Below are 18,562 nucleotides of genomic sequence, written 5' to 3'. Positions count from 1 at the left end.
ACATTAAGAATATAAATTGTAGTGTATTAATGATATGTAATATATAATTATAACAATGATATAAAATATTAATGAAGAATAATTTATTATGAAAAAAACAGGGAACTTCAAGAATTAATTATAATAAAAATATGAGTGAAAATCATATTTTAGATTAATAACACATCAGTAGTGAAAAAATAATAGCAAAAAGCAGTGAAAGAAGTATTAACATGTCAGAAAATGAACAACATGGGATGTGATGAGTAAAACTAATATTACATAACTACTTCAGAAAGTTTTTGCAAATTGTTCAACTTCTTTTAACAAAAGTTTTATAGTATTTAATTACAATTTATGCAAAATATAATTATTTTAAAATATATATATACAGCTTTCTTCTTTTTAATTCCTCAAAAGTTAAAGTATCTTTTCCGGTTTAAAGAAAACTTTTGATGTATTACTTTTGATTCATAAACCATTTTCTTAAAGCTAGTTCAACACAAGAACCAAAAAACAGGCTTTAGCATGCTAAGCACCATAAGCAAAGGTTTATCATGAAAAGAGCAATCTTTGTTATACATAAAAGCAATCAGGTTATTTATAATAAAATTTAGATATCATACAAAAATTAATACATTATTGATTAACAGATACTATGCAATGAATGCTAACTTCACAAGAATTTAAAGCAAAATATATGTAAAAAATAGCTACCGTAAATATATATTTTCCTGTTCTATCAAAGAGTACACAATATACTGAAGACAAATGGCCAAGCAATCTGCGATAATTTTGTTGACGAGCATATACTTTTGGTGTAAATGTATGAGCACATGATAATGAGCCACTTAATTCCCTCGACATAAGAACTTGAGCTGTAAAAAAAGAATAATAAAGTTTTGTAACTTAAAGAAAACTAAGTTTTACATAGTTTTCTATTTATTAATTTTTTTACCAATGTTGGGTGGATAAGTAGACTGAGCTGCCTGCGACGGAAGCAAAGGCATACCATTTTTTCGAGCAATTAAATTGCTTGATTGACATCTTGGTTTCTGCAAATCTGAAAGAAACAAAGTTAATTATATTTCTAGTAGATACTAACTGTATTAGAATTAATTTAATATACTAAGTGCATTAGAATTAATTTAATATACTAAGTAATTTAGAATTAATTTAATATACTAAGTGCATTAGAATTAATTTAATATACTAAGTGATTTAGAATTAATTTAATGTACTAAGTGATTTAAAATTAATTTAATATACTAAGTGCATTCGAATTAATTTCATACACTACAATGCAATTGATAAAAATTATGGTTTATATCAAAATAAATAAGAAATCTCTTATAATCTAGCACATTCAATTTGATTCACAAAACACAAATATCCCTATTAGGGTTCTGTTATTGCCAAATTTAATTTTTATAGGTAAGATGGAAAGATAGCTACCATTAATAAATTTCCTCAAAGTTGGATTATTTAAGTAACTGGTATTATATGTTTTCTTCAGCATAGATAGATAAAAGCAATTTCTAATAAGCAGAAATCAGATATACATGTAATATTTTAATGTAAAAAAAAAAAAAAAATTTAAATAAATTAACCATAATAGTTAAAGCAAAAATATTGCTTAAATTAAAGTGCTTTAATTTTACTAAGGATGCGCATATATTTACTATAACCCTACATATAATTCGACACAAACATAAAAGTTACTTTAATCAACACTGCCATAATTTAAAAAATATCAATAAAGGGTATTTAACATAGAAACTTAATCTTAATCACACAAAAATACACACATATATACCAATTCATAGCTGCCATTATGGATAGAAAAAAATCCAGTAGATTTTATGAAATAATATTTATTTCATGATAATTGTTGCATAATGTACTAAATATTTTTAGGGATTTTAATAGTCATCAAAATAAAAAAACTGCAACATTTTCCAGTTATGAATTGATATTAAACATAACTTAAAATTTTATGTATCATGTTTACTCATAATTTTGAATATTAATAGGCATTTAATTCATCAAAGACAGTTAAAAAATGTTTTTTATTAATTTAAAAAGAGAGTTCTGAATAAAAATAAACTAAACATTTTATAACAAAAATTAAAGTTTTGAACTGATTTCTATAAATGAGGTTAACTTCATTACGTATTAGTAATACAGTAGGGAACCGATTATCCGGAACGTTCGAGACCATCGCTATTCTGGATAGCTGATTCTTCCGGTTTTCTGAATCGCTACAGAAAGCCGTTTTATTATTGTTAAATCCAACTAAAAAAAAATTTTTTTTTGGAAATAATCTTAAAAAGAAGAAAAAACGATGAAGTAATACACTAATGATTATTTCCAAAATGATGGTAGGGTGAACATCTTTCAAAAAAGAAAGAAAAATCCTAAAATCTTACGAGGGAAAAAAAAAATTTTTTTTTAAATGGCGGGAAAATTTATCAAATTTCATTCCGGTTTTTTGGTTTTCCGGATAACGGGTTCCGTACTGTACTTATTTAAATATTCTAGCAAGCAAGCAATAATCTGTACAAAAAGTCTATTTCGATAGGAATTTTTTTAGGAAACTCACTCAATTTTAGAAAATTTTTTTAATTGCACAAAAAACAAGAAAATTTAAATTAAACCCGTAGACTAGGAGAAACTGGCAAAATCCAGTAGTCTACTGGAAAATAAAATATAGATAATTTAGAAAATCAAAAATACCTTCTTTGGTTCTTAAAAATGACTGTCTTCCAACTCCCAATAAAGAAGTTAATCCAGGAACAGTGGGAGGTATTTCTTTGTCTAAAATTGGTCCAATTCGTTCACAAATTTTCAAAAGATGGTCATCAGCTATTCTTGACAGTATGTTATCCTGCAAGCAATGTTAAAAAATTAGTAATCAATAACAAAATCCACCTATGTATAATCAAGTCCTTCATAATTACTTTTAAAATTAAAATCTTTCTTTTTCATGCTCAGGTAGAATTTCAAAATTAGAACCAGTTTAAGTTTACTACAATCATCAAAACGTTGTTGTAACAGCAAAAAATTGGAATAAAATATGTTGTGGCCTTAGCCAGATGTGGTTAAGAATTAACTTGTTGACCGATACTGAAATCCTCCCTGTTACAGAAAGAAAACTGAGAGTAAATAATAAGCTAAAATCAAACCATATTTATTGAACTTTTACTACATTCCTTTCATCATCTTGAATTCTGAGGAAAAAGTAAATAGATTCATTATTCAAGAAAGTTATATTGTTCAGTTTAAAATTTAAGTTTTAACTAAATATTACTATTTATACTTTCTTAAGTATTAAAAATTCAATTAAATTATGAATCCTACAGCTATATTATAATAATTACCGTCTATTTCAGTTTGAATTTCAGTTTGGAAAATTTTCATTTTGGTGATTAGTATAAAAAATGTAAATATTTTGGCGACTATCTTGTAGTGACAAGTGAGAAACTAACAAAAACATTACATAGGAAACTAACTTGAAGGGTGCAACATGTTGCTTTTCCCAGGAAAACAAATACTTTTTTTAATTTTCGAACGAACAAAAACGTCACATTTTGTTGATAATTGACAAAAACAAGGGCCAATATGGAAATATCCCCAGCTAGTTTTGATTCTTCACATTTTTTTCTCGCATTTTAAAAATTAAGCATAGGCAAAAAAAGGTGAAGCGCATCTTTTTTCCTTTTTTTTTTTTTTTTAAACTAAAAACTTACAAAAGCAAAGTGAATCTTCAGCACTTTCAATAACTAACAGCTTAAACAGAACCTAACAACTTAAATTGTAAACAGCAAACCAGCTACATAATTTTATATGTATGCATAAGAAAAAATTTTAAAAAAAGTTTAAATGCAAAAAGATAAAAAACTTAAAATACCAATAGTCTTAATACACTACTAATAATAATATACTCTAACTCAGAGCTCATTCTAGGTAGGGTAAACAGGGCGCAGCACCCTGCTGCCCTTTTAGTCAAAAGAATCCACCCTGTTGCCCCTGGATTAAATTAGTGCCCTGATATAATAGACTCCATACCCTTTCTACGCTTTCTTTCCTCAACCCTTCTTTGTTTTTTCCCCAAACTCTACTATGGATTTCTTAAACTTTTGTTATTTTCAACTCTTTTTATTAAGTTTGTCATTGCTGTCAATACATAGATTTATATGGGAAAGGAAAAATAGCCATCACACCCCCTTGTTGCACTTGTCTTTGAAAGTTTGCAGTTGCTTCCACTATCATTAAATCATAATTATTTATCACTTCAATTATTAAATCATAGCTACAGACTCTTAAAAACATACATTTTAGATAAATTACTAAGCTAATTAGCTCATTAACTCAATATATGTTAATTTATTAATAAAAATTAGTAATTAATATGATTGCTTTGATACTTTTAGTAAAGTGAAAAAAAAAATGCTTTTACTAATTGACAATGTTTTTTAATAGAACGTGTAAAGCCCATAGAAAGAAATTTTTGCCTTTTTAGAATAATAATACCCTTTTTTTAAACTTCTGCACTGTGCCCTTTTTTCTGCCTAGAATGAGCTCTGCTCTAACTTAATACACTTTAGACTTTATTTTTAATATACTAAACAGTTCATTAGTTCTTAATAACTTTTCTCTCTGATAAAATAGAAAATGAAAGATAAAATAGAGATCTTGGTGCATTGAAAAAATATGGCAAGGCTACAAAAAATAAAATTATAAAGGAATATTTCTGTAATTTGATATGTCCCACCAAATAGATTCTAAACTTGCAATTTAAAAAAATAAAATAAAAAAACAGGCAGTGGTTTTTGCCCAGTGGAGACGTGTTACTACATTCTTGGAGTAGGACCTTTTCTGTGATGTGTTTTTAGTTTCTCACAGGCCACTGTCATCGCCAAAACTTAGTAGCCCACTATTCCCTTTTAATTACAATAACTTTTTCATAATGTTTTTACATAGTAAAGTTTTTTATTGTTAAAATCTTTTGATAAATTTTGTTCTAACACTGAAAATAAATTATTTGATTTAACGCATTCTTTAAATAATGTTACAAATAAAGTATATATGTTAAAAATAGTGAAATATATGCTGAAAATACAAAATCTAAATGTAATGAAATAGTAATAGTTTACAAACATAAATTTAAGGTCCCACTCATAAAATTAGGGCAAGGGTGGCGAACCTTTATGCACCCAATTGCCATTTTTTCAAAAAATTGTTTAATGAGGTCATAGACATGCCGTCAAATAATTTTGATTTCGTAATTATTGAGAAAGTAACAATACCAAATACTATCAACTCAAAGCTCTTTATTTACTATAAAAAAAAAATTTCAATGTCTGTTATACGCATAATTCAACTTAAAGTAACATCAGTGTGACTTCTATTGTTGCAGATTAGCAAGTAACTTATATTGGGTTATAAGATGTTAGTTTAAGCAGGACTATTAATTTTTCTGCTCATTATTTATTGTTAGCTTGGTTTTTATGGTTATTAATTGTTTTTTCAGCATTAATTGTTAATTTTTTTGTTAATAAATTTTTTTTTTGTTTTTTGCGAATTTTAATTTAATTAATATGCCTCATAGTGAACTTTGTGAACGGTGGCGTGCCTAGAATATTGTGTCGCATGCCATTAGTTCGCCATCCCTGACTTAAGGAATTCAAACCAATAAACAAAAACAATTGGACATGTTATACAACAGAAAATATTTTTCTTATCTTTTCAGAAAGAAATTTGATAAGACAAAGAATTAGGGGAAATTTCCGTATTGGGATCTGGCGTGCCAACTACAAACGCCAAAACACCAATCAGACTTTAATAAAAAAATAATAAAGCAGATGTTTGCCCGGGGGTGGCTACAAGTTATCTTTCAAGTTGTTCGCTTTCTGTTACGTTTTTTACTTTAGTTTCTCATGGGCCATTGCCTGGAAGTTGCCAAGACTTAGCGATTATTCTGCCACAGATCATGATACAGAAATCTCCCTTTTTTTATTTAATTAAACCAAAAAAGTTCCGCAGTACTGCCTGAATTTTCCCCAAAACTCAAACTTTGCACTATCTTATTATTTTTCTATTTTCATTACTTTTTTTAAAAGGAGATTACATCTTCTAATACCATGCATTTTAATTTGTTGCATTTACACAAGACAATTACAAAACTATAAAATCTTATTGTTTAATAATAGCATTATATTAATAGTTCATGAACTATTAAAAAATTATTAGTTACAGGTGGCTAAAAGAAAAATAATAACTCTGGTTCATTTTCTTTAATAATTAACACTTTCTAATTTTTTCTTTTCCCCTTGTGTCTTTTTGTTTCATATGCATAAGTGTGAAGATTTATATATATATGTATATATATATAGAAGAGAGTTTTTTTTAAATTTTAAAAACAAAGATAATCGAAAAAAATAATAATGGAACGCATTTTTATACATTTAACATTTATGCAACTTAGAAAAGAAACCGTAATAATTTATTAAATAAAACTAAATGATTAAAAGTGGGTCATTTTATTTGTTTTATTTTTTCCCCACAATTTTTAAGAGAATTTCGAAACACGACATACAATTCCTTTTAACGTTTTTGTTGTTTTTACAAAATCAGTCAATAAAATGAGTTCTCGATCTGCGTACCTTGAAAGCAACTGCACCGTTTCCGCGTAAAAGAGGAAACGGAGCCTATGGCGAAATGACGTCACACGCCCAGAAGATACGATATTTCATTGGTCGGGATAAAAACGATCGCTTACGTCATAAGGTGGGTCCACTTTCTCCCCCCTCGCAACAATGGGCATTAAAATATAGCATTCAATATCAAAAAGTAAAAAAAAATACAATATTTTGCAAATATTTACGATTTTAGGCACAAAATTTGATAAATGAATAATTAATGCCTAGGTAACAAACATCCATTAAGAAAAAAGATAATTAAGCCCTTAATTAAAAAATTTAATTAATTTCGTAAAAAACTAATTATTATTACTTACGAACTCATTAAAAGTCCTATTATGCTCATTTCCAAGCCAATCGATGCGCTTTGGTAAAAGCTGAAATTTCAAAAAAATTACATAATTTAGTAATTAGTCATTCTAAACATGTAAATTAACGTAAACAAACAACCAACTGTCAAACTAAACACCACGTGGGTTTCACACGAGGTTTATTTAACGATAAAACTAATGCAGAAACTTACCTCATGTTTCTCGATTTCTTCCCTCAAAATCTACAAAGGTAAGAAAAATTACTTGAATTTTTTTTCAAATACCAACGACATATAACTCATAATTCGTTAATTTACATACCTTAGCACTCTCTTGACAAGGCCCAGTCTTTAGAAATTTAGCAATCAATAAGTAAAGTTCTGAAACAAACATGGTATATTTCTCAAAATCAAGTATTGATATGACAAATCAGATTTAGGCTTCACATGTAAATAACACTTACCCGACTCTAATGTCGTAATTCTTCTACTATTTTCAGTTTCCGCAGGCATTGTGAACACTAAAATCACTTTCTTAGATAATTAAATTAAATAGCACCATTAAATTTGTTTGTTGCTTCAATTACAAACACTGTTAAGATCATACTTAGCGTTTTCCTCCAACGACATTGAATCGTAGCCTTTGTGTACAGTAGTGTAGCAACAAATGACATAATTTCAATCAGCCGAAGTCAAAACACATGTTTATACTATACAAAACACATTAATAAATGATTCATTACACATAAAAAGCCATAATTACTATCAAATATCTAAATTCAGATCCTATTTTTACGTGCAGATTCCACCACCTCTCGTAGTTGGAAATGACGATCAAAGTTCACTGCGCATGCGCGCCATCGTTAACATTTGGCGAGACCGGTGAATAAAGAGCTTTTCTTCTGTTTATGAAAATATCTCAGATATTGAAGGTATTATATTTTAATGCTCAAGTTATTGTAATTAAAATTGTAAAAATATAAATGTTGTGTTTTCTAGCTTATCAATATTTTTAAAAAGTCATATTACCTAAATTTCTAACAAAGCATGAAAAAGAAAAATTAACAATGACGTGTGTCTTAATTTATTTTTTTTATTTGTTATCATATATTTTACGCAATAGAAAATGTTAATAGGTTGTCACAATTGTGATTATTTAAATTAATTATTCGATTGCTACATCTTTTAAATTTATTTTTGTATATTAAAAACAATTATTTACGTATAAATACGAAAAACTCTGTTTTGCTTACATTCAGTAAATGTACATTGGCTGTTCGTCAATGTTTATATTCAATCACTTCTTTTAAGTTAATTTATACTTTCTCTATAATAAAATTAAATACTTTCTCTATAATCGAATGAAAATAGGTACCAATTTTCTTGGAACTATATGTTTATTGAAATTTATGCATAATATATTTTACTGTTGGAATTTTCACTTGATGATATTTTCTCTCTTATAAATTTCTATAAAATTTGTAAGGTGATTGAAAATAATTTATCTGTTAAAGAAAATGTCTATGGTGATTTTCAACTACAAATGTAGTGAAGGTATTTCCATAATAGTCTATTTGCATCAACTGAAATTGCAAAATATTTTTTAACTTGTAAAAGTTTTTTTTATTTTTTGAAATTGTGTGTTGTGGTTTCCGTTTCCTGATCTGTGGGAGAATAATCACCAAGTCTTAGCAACTTCCTGCAGCGGCACGCGGGAAACTAAAAAAACATCACAGAAAGGGACCGACTCGAACTGTATAACTCGTAGCCACCTTGTACTGTATAACTCGTAGCAAACATCTATATGGTTTTTTTTTTTTTTAAATTTGCAAAGTTAAAATCTATTTGGCACCTTCGCGATTGGGGCATATTTCCGTATCGTGATCTGTTAGCCAACTACTATCGCCAAGGTTCCAAATAGATTTTAAACTTGCGAATTTTTAAAAAAAAATTTCTGAATTAGATGTTTTGCCCAGGGGTGGTTACGAGTTATACCTTTCAAGTTGGTCCCTTTCTATGATGTTTTTTTTTTTAGTTTTTCGCGGGCTGCTGCCCGGAAGTTGCCTAGACTTGGCAATTTTTCTGCCACAGATCACGATGCGGAAATCTCCCCGGCGATTGTAGTTAGCACAACAGATCAGGATACGGAAACGTCCCCTGGTTTGCTTAAGGCTAGCTACAACTTCTTTCCCCTATGTGATTTTTTTTTTTTTTTAATTTTTCACCTGCTTCTACCTGGAAGTTGCCAAAATAGTTTATTTTGGCACAGTTATTAATAAAAAAATCATCTTCAAGAGGTGACAAATTATACCCCTTGAATGTTTTTTTTTTAAATTTTAAAAGTAAAAATAATCGCAAAAAATATTGATAACAGAAGACATTTTTATCCATTTATGCTACTTAGAAATGAAACCGGAATAACTTATTAAATAAAACTAAATGATTAAAAGTATGTAATTTTATCTACCATTCTTTCCCACAATTTTTTAAAAATTTCGAAACACGACATACAATTCCTTTCAAGGATTTTGTTATTTTCATAAAATCCGTCAATAAAATTAGTTCTCGATCTGCATACCTTGAACGCAACTACCCCATATATATATATATCCTATAAATTGAAAAAAAGAAGAAAAATTTTAAAAATATTTTATTTTACTGATATTTTTTCTTCTTTTTTCCTTTAATCTTTATTATATTTTTAATTTATTTTATAAGTTCTATATACTTGCAGCTTATGCGCAGTTAATAAAACTTATTATTTTTCTTAATTTTTTTCGTTATTCTCTTTTTTTTCTTTTTATCCTTTTTGTCTTTATTGTGCTATATGTATACATATGTATTTAACTTAATATAATACTTAAGTTATGGCTAGAGAGGTGCTTGAGGAAGTAGTACAGCACTTAATAGAGCTGTGGGATAAATTTTCCATCCTTTCTCATGGCAGAGGAGATCATATCTGCTGCCTACTATGCTGAAATGTAAAAACTCATACTTCTGATTGTTTGTGTGATTTAATGGCTCCCAGACAAATTTTAAATTATTAATAAAATTGAATACATAAAGAACTGTGGCAGTATCACGGATACCTATTGAAAATAGCTTAAATTTATTTAAATTAATAAATCAATGAATAGTTAAAAATTGAAAAATTTTGTCATTGAAAAAATTTGGTTTTTAATATATTATTTAACACTAATTAAGGTATTAAGTTTGGAGGAGAAGTTGAAGAATTGGAATATTTAAATACAGTTTTATGTATTGAACTTGGTTACAATTAAAGTTGATATTTTCTACAAAATAATTTTGATAGTTGACCAAGCTGGTTGCCAAAGACTGCTAGTAACTAAATAATTTCAATAGTTTGTACACACTTTCATTGTTCGATTATAAAATTTTTATTGTAACAATTTTATATCACAATAAAATTGCTATTTTTGTTATTGTTAATGTACATTGTAATTAAAACTTTATATAAATCGCAATTTTATTCTGTTTTAATAGAATATTTATTTGAGTGAATTTCGGTGAAAAATTACAGATTAAGTATAATTTTTACAATTATGATGAAGTATATGCTATTTTGTGGCAGAAATACAAAGCAAAAGCCCCTGCCATCCCTTTAATACTCTTTTGATGGTACTTACGATTTCAGTGAACCACCTAATTATTTTATGATCGTCTGAGTCTGATTTAAGTGGTCCTGAACTAACGTGCAGCAGTGAAAGTCCTGATTTAGAATAGTATATACAGTAGGGAACCGATTATCTGGAACGATCGGGACCATCGCTATTCCAGAGAACTGATTTTTCCGGTTTTCTGAATCGCTACAAAAAGCCGTTTTTTTATTGTTAAACCCAACTAAAAGAACAAATTTTAAATAATTTTAAAACGATGAAGTAATACACTAATGAATATTTCTAAAATGATGGTAAGGTAAACATCTTTCAAAATAGAAAGAAAAATCTTATGAGGAAAAAACAAAAAAAAATTTTGAAAATGGCGGGAAAATTTATCGAATTTTGTTCCGGTTTTTTGGTTTTCTGATTTCCGTTAACGGGTTCTGTACTGTACAAAGAAGGAATAGCTCTTTTTTTTTTATCATTTCAGTAAACTGATTTTAAATAAAAATAATACTTCATAATAAAATGAGAGCGACTTTGGTTTACCATACTTTTTGTGTTATAAACCACTTGTGTGTTACTGAACTATATCTGACAATTTCTCAAAGACTAAACAGATATAATTTTGAAATCTGGCCAAAATTAGCCGGACACTCGCCTGGAGAAGTAGTTCTGGTCAGTGATTGTAATGACGTGGGGGTGTTTTTCATGGTTTGACCTCTGTTCCTTAGTTCCTGTGATTGGACACATGAACTTTGAGAAATAAGTGGACAATTCTGCACTCCCAATTTTTTATTCTACTTATGGTGCCAATATTTCAGGGTTCATGCATTTCTGTTCCAGCAGGATAATTGTTCCATGCACATGTTGACATTTTCGCAGCTAGGATTTAAAGAATTGGGTGTTCAAAAACTGGGGTGGTCTTTACATAGCCATAATCTGAATCTTATTGAACACTTTTTGGTTGAATAAGAATGTAGTGAGCCAAATCAACCATCATTACTGCCTTCACTCAATTTAACTGATCAGTGCCTGGAAATTAATTCCGATGGCCACTTATCAGAAACTGGTTTAAAAATTCTGTCTCTCCAAGCATGTGCAGACTGTCATCATTGAACAAGAGTGTCTAACATATTATTATATTAATCCGGGCATTTTTAAAAAAGTGCTTAAAGGTGCTTATTTTTTGATTTACATTTTTTGGAAGCCCTTAAAGGTGTTTTTTTTTTATTTGGTGTTTGTAAAAAGTGCTTAATTTTCTTTTTTTTTTAAAAAAAAGAGATTTTTTCTTTGTCGTGTCGATTGTTGTTCTAAATTATAAAAAAAAGCTTGATTTTTCACAATTTTCTCTGCAATCTTTTATTTATAACTAGCTATTTTATCATGATTATCTGAAGTTTATGAAAATTTTTTTTGAATTTTATTGATTTTATGTTTCTAATTTAGGAACTTTAAACGATAGAAAAAAATCCTTTTATTACAGCACATATCCTAATTATGATTTTTTTTTTTTTTTTTTTTGGAAAGTGATTAAAAATATTTTTTGGTGCTTAAAAGGTGCTTTAAAAAAAAAAAAAAAATCTGGCTACGCACCTTGTTAATGTATGCATTTTTCTCTCTGAATGTCCAGATAGTGCACCTTCAATTAAAGGGTATCAAGGCTTTTTTTTTTCTTTTCTGTGTTATGATTCTAAGCATGCTTCTGATGTTGAATATTATTTATTTATATTAATCTTTTTTTCCCTTAAATTTTAGTATCTTTAAAATGTCCTGGATTCAGGAATTGAAATTATCGTGGCTAGAAAGATTTTGTATTAGTGTTCTCAAAGCTGGGCCAATACCAAAACATATTGCTTTGATTATGGATGGAAATAGAAGATATGCTACTAGAAATGGACTGCAGAAGCTGGAAGGACATTCAATGGGATTTTCTAAATTATCCGAGGTTATACTTTTTATTTGGTTGGTTAAACATTTTTTTTTTAAATTCTAGTGCAATTAATTATCTGAAATATAAAATATTTATGGTGCTAATATGTTATTTTTAGCTCCATTATTTATGACTTTAATAAATTTCTTTCAGAATTAAAACATAAATTATTTTCTAAGAAATTATTTTGAAGTTAGGCCTTTCTCTGATTTGTAGTAATTTTTGTTCTATAAAGGATTAACCATTAACAACATAAAATAAGACCAAGAAAAATTTTTAAATAATTGAATTTTTGTTTAACTTGTAATGATTAACAAAAATGGTCAAAAGTGTGTCTTCAAAACTCCATTTTCCATAGTTGAACTTAAAACTGAACATATCTTCACTGACTTAAATCTTTTGATTTTAAATTTATTAAATGTGTAAAAATTCTTTATATTTAAAGCAGCTTTCATTGGAGAAGAAAGTAGAATTGTTTAATTTAATTACAGGTTATTTTTAACTTTTTTTTTTTTTTNGAAGGACATTCAATGGGATTTTCTAAATTATCCGAGGTTATACTTTTTATTTGGTTGGTTAAACATTTTTTTTTTAAATTCTAGTGCAATTAATTATCTGAAATATAAAATATTTATGGTGCTAATATGTTATTTTTAGCTCCATTATTTATGACTTTAATAAATTTCTTTCAGAATTAAAACATAAATTATTTTCTAAGAAATTATTTTGAAGTTAGGCCTTTCTCTGATTTGTAGTAATTTTTGTTCTATAAAAGATTAACCGTTAACAACATAAAATAAGACCAAGAAAATTTTTTAAATAATCGAATTTTTGTTTAACTTGTAATGATTAACAAAAATGGTCAAAAGTGTGTCTTTCAAAACTCCATTTTCCATAGTTGAACTTAAAACTGAACATGTCTTCACTGACTTTAATCTTTTGATTTTAAATTTACTAAATGTGCACAAATTCTTTATATTTAAAGCCGCTTTCATTGGAGAAGAAAGTAGAATTATTTAGTTTAATTACAAATTATTTTTTAAAAAAAAAATTTTTTTTTTGAAAATTTTGAATTTTTTTTAATGCACTACTTTAGCAAAAAATTAATGATATATTAAAAATTCTGCTCACTTCTCACTTACGTAATTGAAAAAGGAATATACATGATTCTATCCTTAAAATTCTAGCTTCCCTTGGTTCAGGCATGTACCCATTGAAAAGAAAGCTATTAATAAAGAAAATTTGTCCTACTGTCATTTTAAATATTGGTTTATTATTATTATTTATTTATTACCATTCTTTGGTTGTAGAAGCCTTTTTTTCTGATTTCGCATTTATTTATTTCTCCCTTTGGAAAACTCCCAAAATATCCTTAATATTTGGTAGTGATATAACAAATATTCAACCTCTATGTGCCAAATGTGTCAACCCTTTTGCCAAATATTCAGTTGGCCAAATAGTCAACTAAGTTTTTTTCCGGGGAAATTTTAAAAGATTTAATAAAGAATGGTCTAAAATCATATTTTTTACTATACTCAATTTGAAACAGTTTTTACTCACATTTGTTTTCTAAAACATTTGTTTTCCATGTGTCCTGAAAGACACATGGAAAAGCGAAATTTGGAGAATTAAAACTGAACCATGAGTTTTGTAATGCTAATTTTTTTTCTTCTTTTTTTTTAAAAAAAAATTACTTTCAGGCAAGTCAATTTCATCATTTTTCTTCCGTTTTTCATGTTAACTTTTTCAAAAAAGTTATGTTTTTATAGACGTTTTAATTATGATATTTAAGTTTTCAAAAGGCTGGTAATTTGAGTACCAAAAATCTTTTTAATTAAAGCAACACTTCAAACTGTTTTTTACAAAACTTTTTTTTTTATTGTTTCATACTATTTTTAAACAGGTTTTTTTTTTTCAGTATATTTTTAGGAGCTTTAAGCTTTTTTTGTACGGTATTTTTAGGAGCTTTAAGCTTTTTTTATACAGAAAATATTTATTGTGCACGTAATTTATAATTTTTTACTCCAATAAAAATTTTTAAGGTTTGGATGAGTGTCCTTTACAAATTTTTTTTAGTTTTTTTTTGTCAAATGTAAAGTTATCTTTTTTTAAATTCAGCTTTACACATTGACTAAATTATCCTTTATTTGACCCATTTACCTTTTAAATACAATGTTTGTTTGTTTTTAATATATACTTATGTTGTACCAGCTGTAAGCAAATACCTTTATAACATTGCACATTTGTCTTCAAACTATCTGAAATCTCAATGCTTATAACTTTTAATGTTTTATCCAAATACCTTGTATGATATCTTCATAGCATTACCATAGAAATATAGGTATAAAATATGTAAAGACTCAAATTTGTGAGTAAAAAGATATATGTCCAAAAATGTTGTTAGTTTTTGACTTTTCAGGTTAAAGAAAGTTTCAGGTTGTGGTGTATAAATATGTTAATGATAAGCCTTATTTTATTACAGACCCTTTCATGGTGCTTGGAATTGGGTATTACTGAAATTACAATCTATGTTTTTAGCATTGAAAATTTCAAGCGTCCTAAAGAAGAAGTAAATTGTTTAATGAATTTAGCTATAGAGAAATTTACAGAACTTGTCAAGGAAAAGTAAGCATACGCTTTTGAAATGGTCTTGTTCAATATACTCCATGTCATGTATCAAACTGAAACAAGAATTTTATTGATTTTATGTCTATAAATTAAGAAATTTTTACGATAGAGAAGAAGAAAAAAAATTTTTACTGTACCGATCCTAATTATGATTTTTTTTTTTTTTTGGAAAGTGATTAAAAGTATTTTTTGAGTGCTTAAAGGTGCTTGAAAAATCTGGCTGCGCACCCTGCAGGGAAGCCATCCCCTCTGCAGAGGATCAAAACTGCGGTGGTATGTTTTGCCCATTCTGCGGCATATGTAAAGTACCTACCTAACTTTAATCATTTAGTTAATTATTTTACTTCAAGTTCACAGAATTATTCTTAATAGATATCTAAAAGTGTGTCGGGAAATTTAATTGTTATGATTGTGGTTGGATTTTTTAATAATAACAAAATGTTTTGTATCTTTAAAATCTAAATTAGTATAATTCATGATAAGATTTTATTTGACGACCACATGTTAAATGAACTATGTGCCTCTCTGACACATGCTAAGACTATCGTCTAGAATTATGCAATAGCTTATACAATAACTTGGAAGGTTAATAATGTTCTGTCAAATAATTACGATATATTTCTGAATATAAGCTGAGAATTTTTAGAAAAATTTCAAAAACTAAAGTGAGCATTGACTTATATTCAGTTCCACTAACTTCAGAAAATTTCATAATTTCAGGCGAACATTGCCAATAAAAATACTTCTCCTTTTGTCGAGCATTAACAATTGTTAGTAAATCTTGCATAACATGCATAAAAATATATCAAATAATATCTGAAAACCGAATGACTAAATATAAATATGTAAATTTCTCACTTCTGTGTGATGCCTTCATCTTCTCTTGTGTCTTAGACTAAATCTTCACTCTCATCTATACTGTTATTAATGAAACCTTTTTTTGAAAGATCTAATTACAATGTTGAAGGTCCATGCTTCTTTTACCCTCTCACAATCGTTACTACAAGAAACGGGGTAAATTTTTATTTCCAAGCATTAGTTTGTTTTTTTATATCTGCTTGTATACGAGTTTTGAATTTTGAGAAAATTTACAAATAAAAATCGTTCTCTTTGGCTTATACACAACTTATATTCAGAAATATATGATAGTTGTTGTTTTGATTTTTTAAATGTACGAAGCAATATTACATAAATTCTTCAAAAATTAGTTTGAATCAAAAACAAAATTAATTAAAAGCTAAATTTAGGTTAAAATTGAAATAAATTATTGTCTAGATTATATATTTATAATATGCATGCATCTAGGTTATAAATTTTACTACTAGACTATTCATGTTACAAAGATTACATTTCAAACATTTAAGAAATTTCATCAAGGTGTTTAATGCATGATATGTTTAAAACTTTCAAACAATTATAGTCCTATTGTTGTAATCCTTATCCTCATACTCGGCTGAATTGTAGTATTAATGCAATTTATTTCCATCTATTAGTAATAGAAGGAAATCAGTTGAATAGAAGGAAAAGGTTAATGTTCTCAAAGAATGTGAATGAAGGATCACGAATGAAATGCATCCAATAATCAAAATCCAATATTCAGAAATTACAGCCAACAACTATTAAACACTAGTTAAAAAAAAATTGTGGAACTAGATTTTAATATTTTTTTAGAGTTGAAATGCTTTTTAAAGCTTTAACTGTTTTTTAAAATAAATATTAAGTTATTTTATAAATATTTTACTTGAAAAATAAAATTCATTGTATCATGTGTTACTAATTTAAATACAGTGCTTATGTTATCAAATTTGTCTGTAATATATAATGATTTATAATTGCAAGAACAAAAAACAAAACATTGCAAGCGAAAAACAAAAGTGAAGTTAGTGGAAAATAATTATGGGTGGATAATTATAAGGAGTCTTACAGGAAGAGCTTAGAGGAAAAGATGTTAAATGATATTTTAGTTAATTTGTGAAACTATGCTGTAGAATATTCCAATAATTTTGGGGAACTATTTACACATCTAATCACTATTCACGCATGTCATCTCTCATTAGAAATCACCTCATTTGGAGACTTGACAGAGCAATGTTTTTTACATTTGAAGACTATACTTCTACATTTAAAGACTATACAGGGCTCTTAAATGAAAAGAAATTTCTGTGTTCTCAAAATGTCCCTTATCATTTTTAATACTAAATTATGTAAAACTGTTTGAATTTATTTATATTGTATAAATTAGTCTAATACTAAAACTCTTCTATGCTATAAAGCTCTTCTATTCCCCATCCTTTACATTGTTTAGTAAAACACTCACCTGCTATTTAAAGAGTTTGTTGAAAATTGCCCCCTCAATGGCCAAGAAGAACTTTACATTTCATCAGAAAAATGGTTAGTACTTCATCTCCGATGTTTTCTGTGTGGTGGTCTGGCTACCTAAACAATTTTCAAAAGTATCAACAAGAAAGAAGACTTATTGGTGTCAAATTAGCACAAAATTGCTTTTGAAAGGTTTTCCTTGAATATTGAGGGCTCTATGTATCTATTGTTATCTGTGACATAATACACGTTAAATTTCTGAATCTATTGAAATTTGTCTTCAGGTGTTTTTTATGTTGTGTTATAATACTTTTTACTTTTCACCATTACATATCTTTATTTTCACTACCGTAAATTATCACAGAAAAAAAAATATTCAAAATTTAACTGTATATTCAGTTAGCTGAAAAGAGTATATGTTTATATGAAAGTATATTGCCATTCTTTGAAAAGAGATACTTTTTTAGAAAATCATACTTCCTTAAAGTATTAGTTCTTTAAATTACAGTACAGAACCCGTTATCCGGAAATCGGAAAACCAAAAAACCGGAACAAAATTCGATAAACTTTCCCGCCAATTTTTTAAAAACAAATTTTTTCCCCTCGTAAGATAAGATTTTGCGATTTTTCTTTCGTTTTTTAAAGATGTTTACCTTACCATAATTTTGGAAATAATCATTAGTGTATTACTTCATCGTTTTTTCTTATTTTTAATATTATTTAAAATTTTTTTTTTTAGTTGGGATTAACAATATAAAAAAAAAATGGCTTTTTGTAGCGATTCAGAAAACCGGAAAAATCAGTTATCCGGAACAGCGATGGTCCCGACCGTTCCGGATAATCGGTTCCCTACTGTATAACCAAAATGATTTTACTAAAGTCATAGCCTTAACATCTTTAAGTTAAAAAAAAAACATGACATTACTTGCTAAAAAGTATAACGATCTTCTATACTATTGTATTAGTATTATGGCACAAATTACATATACAACTGCTTATTTTGATCCCTTGCACTGCTTAAGAAAAAAGTCTGCATCTTTTCACCTTCATGGAAATTTTGTTGTTTCTCATC

General features: G+C 27.5%; 2 protein-coding genes across 5 annotated transcripts in view; one reads left to right on the top strand and one right to left on the bottom strand.

Moving 5' to 3' along the window:
• The window catches only part of LOC107449527 (bromodomain and WD repeat-containing protein), a 51,546-nt gene extending 43,753 nt beyond the window's left edge, over window positions 1-7,793 (bottom strand). Inside the window, exons 1-7 of the mRNA XM_071185238.1 lie at window positions 7,455-7,793; window positions 7,313-7,371; window positions 7,204-7,233; window positions 6,998-7,057; window positions 2,716-2,866; window positions 938-1,042; window positions 697-857 (exon numbers count right to left, since the gene is read on the bottom strand). Of these exons, the coding sequence (XP_071041339.1) occupies window positions 697-857; window positions 938-1,042; window positions 2,716-2,866; window positions 6,998-7,057; window positions 7,204-7,233; window positions 7,313-7,371; window positions 7,455-7,503 (615 nt within the window). The 5' untranslated portion in view covers window positions 7,504-7,793. The remainder of the gene's footprint in view (window positions 1-696; window positions 858-937; window positions 1,043-2,715; window positions 2,867-6,997; window positions 7,058-7,203; window positions 7,234-7,312; window positions 7,372-7,454) is intronic.
• The window catches only part of LOC107448745 (Dehydrodolichyl diphosphate synthase subunit), a 21,335-nt gene continuing 10,565 nt past the window's right edge, over window positions 7,793-18,562 (top strand). The window contains exons 1-3 of one of the 4 annotated variants that reach the window (XM_043044608.1): window positions 7,793-7,922; window positions 12,369-12,558; window positions 15,026-15,168. In XM_043044608.1, the coding sequence (XP_042900542.1) occupies window positions 12,379-12,558; window positions 15,026-15,168 (323 nt within the window). In that variant the 5' untranslated portion in view covers window positions 7,793-7,922; window positions 12,369-12,378. Of the gene's footprint in view, window positions 7,923-7,954; window positions 8,362-12,368; window positions 12,559-13,064; window positions 13,098-15,025; window positions 15,169-18,562 lie in introns of those variants that run through there. The other 3 variants (XM_043044607.2, XM_043044609.2, XM_043044610.2) reach the window with 3 other exon arrangements.

The sequence above is a fragment of the Parasteatoda tepidariorum genome, chromosome 9, assembly GCF_043381705.1.
Source record: "Parasteatoda tepidariorum isolate YZ-2023 chromosome 9, CAS_Ptep_4.0, whole genome shotgun sequence".
NCBI lineage: Eukaryota > Metazoa > Arthropoda > Arachnida > Araneae > Theridiidae > Parasteatoda > Parasteatoda tepidariorum.
This window is presented reverse-complemented; position numbering and strand designations above follow the sequence as displayed.